A 10166-nucleotide genomic window follows, 5' to 3' on the forward strand; every position below is an offset into this window, starting at 1 on the left:
GTATTCATTCTAAATTACATTTTAAATTAATTATTTAGGTCTATAAAAGAATGAAGTCGTCATGTCATAGGTTAAGCTATTTATAGAAATCATTAATGATAACTATAAAAAATAAATGTACAAAAAAACTTACATCGGAAAGTTCACTTAATCAAGCACTTAAGTTAATGACTTTTCTTATTGACAGTTGTCGCTCTATTATTAGTTTTTTTTTTTAATATTATATATCGATAGATTGCTTGAATGTTCGATCATCGAATAGTAAAAATCTTTTTTTGCCTATGACACGTGATAAAACTATTTAAGCTGCCGCCGTAAAAGAAACAATGCGTATCTTTATATCAAAAATATAATCTTCTGATATATTTTTATCTTCCAATTTATTATTCTTAGTTATAATAAATACGCTGTAAAACACATAAACCCTTTCTCATAGCGCGCTGTGCGGTGCGCAGTCAATTCTAGTTGTGATGGTAAATAATAATAATAATAACGATTGATATATTCTAGCCTCGCTCGTATTAAAAAATTAAATAAAAAACATATTTTTAGGACCCAACAACAGAAAAAAATGAGGAACGGGTTAACAAAGCTTTTGACCCAAGTCCCGAATATTTTCCCTCGACGAAGACGGACGACGTAGAGTTACATGAAAAGAAAAAGGTCAGTGGTATCATAAATACTTATATGTACTAAACTGTCAAGATATTTTTTAATATATTATATGTAAATTTAGTTAGCTACAATGATTTACATCTGGTTAAAGTAAAGCAGTCTTGCTAGCCAGGATTTCTACGAAACAAAAAATATTGAATGTAGATTAAATGCAGGTTACTATCGAAAATGTAATATGTATAAGAATTTGTTACCCTAACAAACCCTCGCAAACTGCCCTAAATAATTATAAATTTCAATCAAACTGAAATCATATATACACATATCTTTAAAATTCTTGTTGATTATTTTACACCTGGATCAGGCAAAAATATTATTACGATCGTAATAAATACTTTGAGGTGTAATGGTTATTATATTTAAAGAAAATTTTGCGCGATCGATCCTGATCCCTTGGGTTATTGTCGTACCCACTCCTAACCCTTGCAATAAGCTTAAAAGGAAAGGTAAATAGGAATATTAATAATTCCGTAAATAATTTGGGGCATTGTTAATATTTTTTTACAAAAAAAAAATATCACTTGAATACCAGTCTAATTTAATATAGTGAATAAAAACGAATATTTAAGAGTATAGAATACCTACGTGAATTCTGACCGTGAGTGGAGAATTAAAATTCACTCACGTAAACACTCTAATTATTGTACCTTTTTTTTCAATTCTTCTAGTATTCGGTTTTGAAGGAATGCATAGTGAAAAACCCTGCAAACTTGTTTGCAATTAAATTTAAACGTGTTACTTTCGCTGGGTGAAATAAGCTACAATCCGTTTACTTTAAAACGACAAGTATTTGCTTAGCAGTATGGTATTTACGCGATTATTTAATATTAATTATCAAGGAATCATTCATTTTTATTGCTAATAACAATTTTTTTTGGTATAAACACACAATTTATTATTTTACAACATTTATAAAAACGTACATCTTTATTACTTGCGTATTTTATTATTGTCGTAAAACGTTTAACTAAGGGGTATCATTTTATTACGAACTATGTACAGTCAACAAAATAAATAATGAAAACATTTAAATAAATAATGTAAACACTTACTAATATTTTTCTTTATATTAATTATAATAGATTTGTTCGAGACTCTTGCATCGTCCCCGGAAACTAAGTATATAAGAAATAGACTTAATTTTACTAAAATATACTATTTTAATGCAATATATTCTAAAAGCGTTATTATTACAAAAGCATTAAGATAATATTGAATTGCTTATCTGACTAATACCGACAAAGCACAAATTAATTATATTTTAAATAATTTACATTCTTGTAGTTACGTAGATATTATGATACAGTAAAGGTTCTTACCCGCTGAGTTTCTTTCGCCGGTTCTTCTCGGGTCAGGGTATTTTCTTTTCCGAACCGGTGGTTCTGTTTCAAATGACCATCAGTAAGAAAGTGTAATACTTAATTATTGAATAAAGCAATTTAAGTTTGACTTTGATAAAAATTAGATTTTTGCTTAAATGTTTCGTTGCTCTGGTAGTTAGGTTATGTGCTGTAGGTCTGCGGAAATGAGCTCAGTAAGCACTTAAAACTATCATTTCCGTTTACGACAGATTTGCCGACACATCGAATTATAAATGTAAATGCGCTAAATACTATATGTTACTATATATACTATACATAATTCGCCCATGAATTTGACTGTCGTTAATAAAATATTTTCTATTATTTTATAATAGCTAATTAAGATATTTTGATAAAGACTTGACCATGAGTTTTCATATCATTTGAAAAAAAAATCTTAATTATAGAGACTAGAAACGACACTATATAGTAAAATATAATTCAATTAAATGGGTTTAACTGATAGTCAAATAGCTGTGATTATAAATCCTCGGAGTAGATAGTGTAATAAGCTTCATAATACAGACTAACACACATTTTAATTTAGAATATTAAGCTAATATACAATTGACTTAAGACACGTGCGATATATACAATTGAAACGATTCTGTACCGAATTAATTACCTTCAAAGACGGCTTTGCTTATCTTATCTATTGTTTTATTTTATAATCATTTACCAGAAAACAATATTTAAATTTAAAAGTCGTGTGAATGATAATGTTGTATTTAGATCTAAAACCCTAATATTTATAGATAATAATGTTATGTACAAATTTTTCAAATTTACTACAATATTGGCTGTTGGTTTAGACCTAACATTGCTAATTTAAACTTAATTTGTTAAATAGACTTAAATTTACTTACGTATAAGCAGAATATTTCTATGATATGTTTTTGTTATAGGATAAACGAGCTGCACAAGAACGACCACAATGGGACAATCAAATCGAGTTCCTTATGTCATGCATTGCCACATCAGTTGGATTGGGAAATGTATGGCGTTTTCCATTCGTAGCGTATCAAAACGGCGGTGGTGCTTTCCTCATTCCATATGTTATAGTTCTCATAATCATAGGCAAGCCCATGTACTATCTAGAGACTGTTATGGGACAGTTCAGTAGCAGCAACTGTGTCAGGATTTGGGCACTTGCACCAGCAATGAAGGGTAAGATAAGATAAATCATTGAAAGCTATTTTTTTTTAATTTAAGCAGTAAATCAAATACGATTTTAATTTTTACCTGTAACACCACATAAATATAAATATCTGAAAAAAAAGTTACCCAAATACTTTTATAAAAATAGAATTAAATATCTAGAGCAAACTGATGAATTTAAATGATATCATCTACCTGTGTTTTCGTTTAGGTACGGGATATGTACAAACGCTGGGCGCAGTTTATCTAGTATCATACTACGTGTCACTCATTGCTCTATGTTTGTATTACCTGGCGATGAGTTTCCAAGATCCGCTACCGTGGGCAGTATGTGATCCAAGTTGGTTGAATTGTGTACCTTCTGGGGAATCAGTGAATATAACTTCCATTCAAGGAAATGCAACTAGTAGTGCCGAATTGTATTTCTCGTAAGTTATAATTGATTTTTAGCAACATTGTATGTATTTGTATTTAAATAAATGTTTGGACAAGTCTCCCAATTACTTTAACTTTAATTCATATATAACATATATTTTTTATTTATGTTTATATTTTCACGCTAACAATTATGCTATAATTTTAAATTTCAGTCAAACTGTTCTTCGCCAATCAGATGGAATACATGATGGAATTGGTAAATACTACTTTTTATAGTATTCAAATAGTCAAATTAATTAACAACTAAAGGTATTCAAATAAAAACATATTTAAAATTTATATATTACAGGTTTACCGTTGTGGGATCTGACACTTTGTCTTTTTGTGTCTTGGCTCATAATATTTTTGATCGTGGCTCGAGGAGTTAAAAGTTCCGGCAAAGCAGCTTACTTCCTTGCTCTCTTTCCATATGTTGTCATGATCATCTTACTAATTAGGTAAGTTTATTTTTTAACTAAAATCCAAGGTAAAGTAATGTTGGATACAAAAGGTGTATTTGAGTATAGACAAATATATATTTTTTATGGTTTATTATATTATAATGTTATCAAAATTTTCATTATCTAACATTTATAAAATTATACATAAGTACATCTAATTCGTCGCATCTCTTCTACTCGAATTCTTGTCGAACCAATTCTAGTATATTTTTTGTATTTTGACCCTTACACATCAAGATACTTAGGTACTCTAAATATATTTTAATAAAATAAAAAGTATTTGTAAATATAATTATAATTTTAGACCGAATGCAAACTGCAATTTTGCTGAAAAACAAAGCAATTATTTTTATTATGGTGCTTCATAAAAAATAATTTAAAATATACAATCATTGTAAAGTGATATTGTGGCTTTGTTTTATAGAATGCATAAATAAGTCTTATACTTGTGGGCTAATCCATCATTCGACCAAAGAAGTATAAAATAAATAAAATTTTAATTATCAATCTTAAAATTTTCAGGGCTGTGACTCTACCCGGTGCAGTTAATGGAATCCTATTTTTTGTTACACCAGTCTGGAGCAAAATTTTAGAAGTTCGAGTAAGTACATAACAATATTGTTTTATTAAAAGCGTTAGGCATATTAATGTTACGCTTGCAATATTTGTCAGTTTGGTAAGGTGAAATCTTTGATGAAAAAAATAAACATTACAACATAGATTATTAAAATGAAATGCAGTAAATGTATTCTTACAAGCTTTAATGCTTTTATTAGAATGGTAAATTTTAAAGTTATTTCTTTCCTTACTACCTATTATCTAATCTGTAAGACATTTTATGATATATATTATAAATCATTCAGCTATTATTATAATCGCAAATTTTCCTATTTTCGGATAAATATTCTAAATAAAATGATAATCAAATTTACGGTAAATTACGTTGGATATGCTTTATCAAGCAAAATAAGATATGTACGTATAATCCCTTATATTTAAGATTAAAAAAATTAAGTCATCTTTATTATGATAAACGAGCGTAAAAATTTTACTTCCCTGAATGACTAACAAATATATAGTTCATAATAATAATTTTACCAGTCTTAATAATGATTACTATTCAAATTATATATTTGTATTGGATATTCTAATTCTAATTTCACTCGGTAAAGATGTGAACCAGAATTTTATAAAGAAATGTAGAGATTAACTTTAGGTAGAGATTAACTACATTATAAGTTAAATTTAAAATAATACATTTTGTCCAGGAAAAATAAGATGTTTTAATGCATTTGCTGCGACGATTGGAGTCTTATTCTGAATAAATAATTAATTGTACTTACATCATTTCAGGTCTGGTATGCCGCTATTACCCAAGTATTCTTCTCCTTATCAGTGTGTTCGGGTACATTGATCATGTTTTCATCATATAACGGATTTAGGCAAAACGTTTACAGGTAATTATACTAACAGTTAGTAGTAAGTAAAGTAAAGTACTTTACTTTTATACTTCTCTTCAGACTTTACACTATATGTAGCGTTAAACGATACATATTTTGTTTATCTGTGACTTTCGATTAAAGTGGTACCTATATCAAAACGATTTATGTTTACGAAAAGTGTTTTATTTATAATTATATTTTATCAATAATATTAGTTATAATTAATAGGATTTCTACTTTTCAGAGATTCAATGATAGTTACAACTCTAGACACCTTCACTAGTCTTATTTCTGGAATAACAATTTTCGGCGTGTTGGGTAATCTGGCTTATGAGTTGAATTATGATGACGTAAGCCAAGTAGTTGGCACGGGCGGTACCAGCTTAGCATTTATATCGTATCCAGATGCCATTGCAAAGTCACCAGTTGTCCCTCAGGTATCTATGTAACTGAATATAAAGCTATGTAAATATTCAATAGAATTGATTTTTCATAAGAATACATGTATATTCGTTTAAAGATCAAGATTGAGAATCAAGTGTGCTTAAATAATTTTCTCGAGTATCAACCGTTTATTTTTTTTTTCTTCTGATATCCATAAACACCCAAAATCCTACGATTAAAAAAAATCATAAATTAATTTTATATAGTTATTCAGTTTATAAAAAATACCAATACCCTTATATTGAATTTTAAATACTACCTTAAATATAAGAAGTTCATATAATCTTAAGGCATAATTTGATGTAAACATTCTTTTTTTAACAATTATAAGAGTAAGAGCCTTCTACATAAGTTTTCTAGATATTACGGTTAAATAAAACCGGTTGTTTATGTCCAGCTTTTTGCCGTGCTGTTCTTCTTGATGATGGCGACGCTTGGCGTGGGATCAGGCGTGGCGCTGCTGTCCACCATTAACACTGTGCTGCTAGACGCATTCCCCTCCGTGCCCGTACATTTCATGTCTGGAGGAGTTTGCATCTCAATTTTCCTCCTTGGACTTGTTTACGTTACACCCGTGAGTTAATATTTAAAATAATAACTCAAATTGTAAAAATAAACTGACTAATGAATACTTAATACAATATGTCTGTTTAAATTATACTAAACATATTACAAGTGGAACATTTGCCGAGATAATATGTAAAATAGTAAAAAATACTGTGTACTATACAATCAATTATAGCAACACTAATTTCAGGGTGGTCAATATGTACTGGAAATAGTTGACCATTACGGTGGAACTTTTATGAGACTATTCGCAGCCATCACTGAAACCATTGGTATATTCTGGATTTACGGTAAGCAGTTCAATGTGTTATCTATACATAACTGTAGACTTTTTCTTGTTTTTTATTTATGTACACACTATGATCATTAAACTGATGAATTCACAACCTCCGTGGTCGAGTGGTGTGGTGTACACCCGTTTTCAAGGGTACGCCACTCCGAGGTCCCGGGTTCGATTCCCGGCCGAGTCGATATAGATTATCATTAGTTTTCTATGTTGTCTTGGGTCTAAGTGTTTGTGGTACCATCGTTACTTCTGATATTCCATAACACAAGTGCTTTAGCTACTTACATTGGGATCAGAGTAATGTATGTGATGTTGTCTCATATTCATTTTCATATATATTGAACGACTCAAATTTTGCTCATTTCAGGTCTTGAAAATTTATGTGTCGACATCGAATACATGCTTGGTAGGAAAACTTCTTTCTTCTGGCGAATATGTTGGTGTCTGGTCACACCATTACTTATGATAACTGTATTCTTCTACGCACTGATCACTACGGAGCGACTACTTTTTGGTGGAACCTACGAATACCCTGCGGGAGCTTATAGTGAGTGGTTTTCTTATGTTAAAAAAATATTTTCTTCACCTATGTATACGAATATTTGTATATACCTATGTAGGTGAAATACTATTTATTACATATTTAGGTATATAAAAAAGTCAATGTTTTATCTTTTACTTTTCAGTTGCTGGCTATTGTTTACAATATATAGGAATGTCACTTATTCCCTTATTTATTATTATCACTTTGTGGAAATACAGATCTAAAAGCATTGTTGAGGTATGTAAGAATCAAAACTCAATATTATTTTTTTTATATTTCGTATTTACTAATTATTTATTTCTCAAATTACAGACTATTAGAACTGCTTTCCGTAAAAAGGCGTCGTATGGTCCCAGAGACGATGACAAACGAGAAGAATGGAAACAGTTCAGGCGTGAAGCTAAATTGAATCGTCAAATGAAGCGCAAAAACTGGTTCTTTGACAAGTTAATCATATTATTTAGAGGATACAGAAGATAGGCAGTATTTAATTATGATTATTATAAAAACATATCCCATATACAATTATGTAAATATCTAGTATATAAGTTACTCTTTTAACAATAAAATACATAAAACTCTGATTATTTCTAATTTATATTCAACGTATACCTAAGGTCAATGGTGGTGAACTCAAAGAACATTATTGTTGTATTATATTAGATAAAAATTACAATAGTAGAAGATAATAATTACTAGTTAGTAACTATTACCTTTAGCATTAAGAAGCTGGTGTCCGCGTTTCCGTTCGCGTGACTCTAAGCCCCAATTCAAAAATAAGGGTAATACGATTGACATATTTGTATTCCTGTGTCTGTCAAGGCACCGTCGACTTCGAATAGATGGACCGATTATGATTACTTTTTGTTTGATGCAGGGCTTATTCGATAGTATCCTCCGCAACTTTCAATAAAAATCTATTCAGCAATATATAAGCTACGGGTTTAAAGTAGAAATGACAATCAAGCGTTTTTTACTGGAAATTTATAATTGAATCTTAGTTTTCGTTATAATCACAATTGTTATCATTTAAGTTATAGTAAGGCATCTCTGTAAGCGTTACTAATAGCGACAGAGCCACACACAGGCTTAAAAATAAACAAGTTTTTTTTGGATTAAGAAGATTCTGGAATAAAATATAAAATCGTTTGCACCGTACCCTGTTAAAATCTTTGCTCTTATCGTGTTGCAAATTGATCGATTTTAATCTGGTACCATTACGTAGCTTTAGTGGATTTAGATTTCTTAGGAGATATATGTATGGCTACTTTTGACTTAATCTCATGAACTCGCAAGTCAGAAGAACAGATTCTAAAAATTCAACTGGATAGTATGAATCATCTCGTTCCATAACTCTGTTGAGCGGTTTTGTCTATTCTAGTTAGTATGTCGAAATAGCTCTTTTACATGACCAGAAGTTATCATAATATTCTTTAACGTGCCTATAAAAACATGTTGAGGTCTTGCATCAATGATACTGTATTGCAAAGTTTTCCACGTTGGACAATATTTCTTCATGCCTGGAGTGGTAATTTTAACATTGTAAATATCTAGACACAAACCCTAAATCTCTTTTAAGTGGACCCTAAATCTGTTTATTGTGTCCTATAGCCCGTTCGTCAAAATATTATATAAAAACCCTAACTTATATTGCATATGTACTAACCGCGCAAAGTAATATTAATATATTATAGGTACATTTTTTTTATGTTTATAAATAATATCTCATGAGCAGATGATTTGCCGATTAAAAATGTTACAAGATTAACCCCCAAATAGGAATGATCCTTACCGAAATATATGTTAGGTGAAAGGAGGCGAGGAGGTTTAATTTAGAAAAGGAAATGCAATACATAAAAATATACCATTTAAATTTTATTAGGGTTATTAACCCTAAGTTTAATATCATTCATGAGTATATTTCATAAAAAGGTTCCTTTTCTTTATGCAGATTCGTAAGAAGTAACTATAACTAGTCTAAATTTTATGATAGTTTTATTTTACTTATAAAACTGAGGATAGCTTAGCCCTTTCACCGCCAGACTTTTTACCGATTGGCGTGCCCCCAGCGCCCGGCATATTTAACAATAAAATAATACCTACAACAAATAGGGTTGTGGGTACATTTTTTTATGTTGATGTCGATATTTCGCTATAATAATGATATTGTGTTTACGAGCTTGGTTAACCAACAACTACATACATACTTACCTACTACAGTATACTCTACTACTACTACTACTGAATGAAAATTTAAAAAATGATAGATTACAATTATTATTATAATTTTTATACATCTAAGTCGACAAACAAGCGTGGGGCTCACCTGATGGTAAGTGACAACCGTAGCTTGTAACACTAAAAACTAAAAGAACCTCAAGCGCATTGCCGAACACCCCACCAGGAGCTCTGGTTACCTTACTCACCGTCGGGCTACTCCATATTTCGAGGAGGATATGTCCTGCTTTAACCCTACCTCAGTTGAAATAAGACCAAAAAAAACTAAAAAAACTAAAATAAAAATTATAATTACTGTTCATCAATAATAAAATCTTCGTCTGACACAAATTCATCATCGTCATTGACTTCTAGAATCCGCATTAATTATTCAGCAGTTGTCATGGTAATTAAAACAGGAACATAAAACTATTACAAAAACACGCGCAACACTAACTGAAAGTTCCATACGGTTGTGACGTCATGAACGGTCGTGTTTATCCGACACAGGCGCTTTCTATATTAGCAAAATAGACACAGTCTAGGGATGGGAATTTGCATTTATAGTTGTCCATACAGAAATAACTAAATCGC

At 30.2% G+C, this 10166-nt stretch overlaps 1 protein-coding gene across 1 annotated transcript; it reads left to right on the forward strand.

Annotated features, from left to right (window-relative positions):
- Window positions 1-370: 370 nt before the first annotated feature.
- LOC124530073 (sodium-dependent nutrient amino acid transporter 1-like) lies at window positions 371-7901 on the forward strand. The gene is made up of 14 exons (XM_047104061.1): window positions 371-473; window positions 553-663; window positions 2942-3203; window positions 3406-3622; window positions 3785-3828; window positions 3922-4069; window positions 4595-4673; window positions 5426-5529; window positions 5759-5951; window positions 6356-6532; window positions 6716-6815; window positions 7179-7358; window positions 7498-7592; window positions 7668-7901. The coding sequence occupies exons 1-14, from the start codon at window positions 471-473 to the stop codon at window positions 7833-7835; spliced, it is 1881 nt and encodes a 626-aa protein (XP_046960017.1). The 5' UTR covers window positions 371-470; the 3' UTR covers window positions 7836-7901.
- Window positions 7902-10166: the final 2265 nt, after the last annotated feature.

This window comes from Vanessa cardui, chromosome 5, assembly GCF_905220365.1.
Source record: "Vanessa cardui chromosome 5, ilVanCard2.1, whole genome shotgun sequence".
Taxonomy (NCBI): Eukaryota; Metazoa; Arthropoda; class Insecta; order Lepidoptera; family Nymphalidae; genus Vanessa; species Vanessa cardui.

Bases quoted from the DNA above. Each gene is read 5' to 3' on its own strand.
- LOC124530073 (XM_047104061.1), top strand. The intron at 3,623-3,784 runs GTAAGTTATAAT...TTTAAATTTCAG, and splicing joins AGTGCCGAATTGTATTTCTC to TCAAACTGTTCTTCGCCAAT. The intron at 4,070-4,594 runs GTAAGTTTATTT...TAAAATTTTCAG, and splicing joins ATGATCATCTTACTAATTAG to GGCTGTGACTCTACCCGGTG.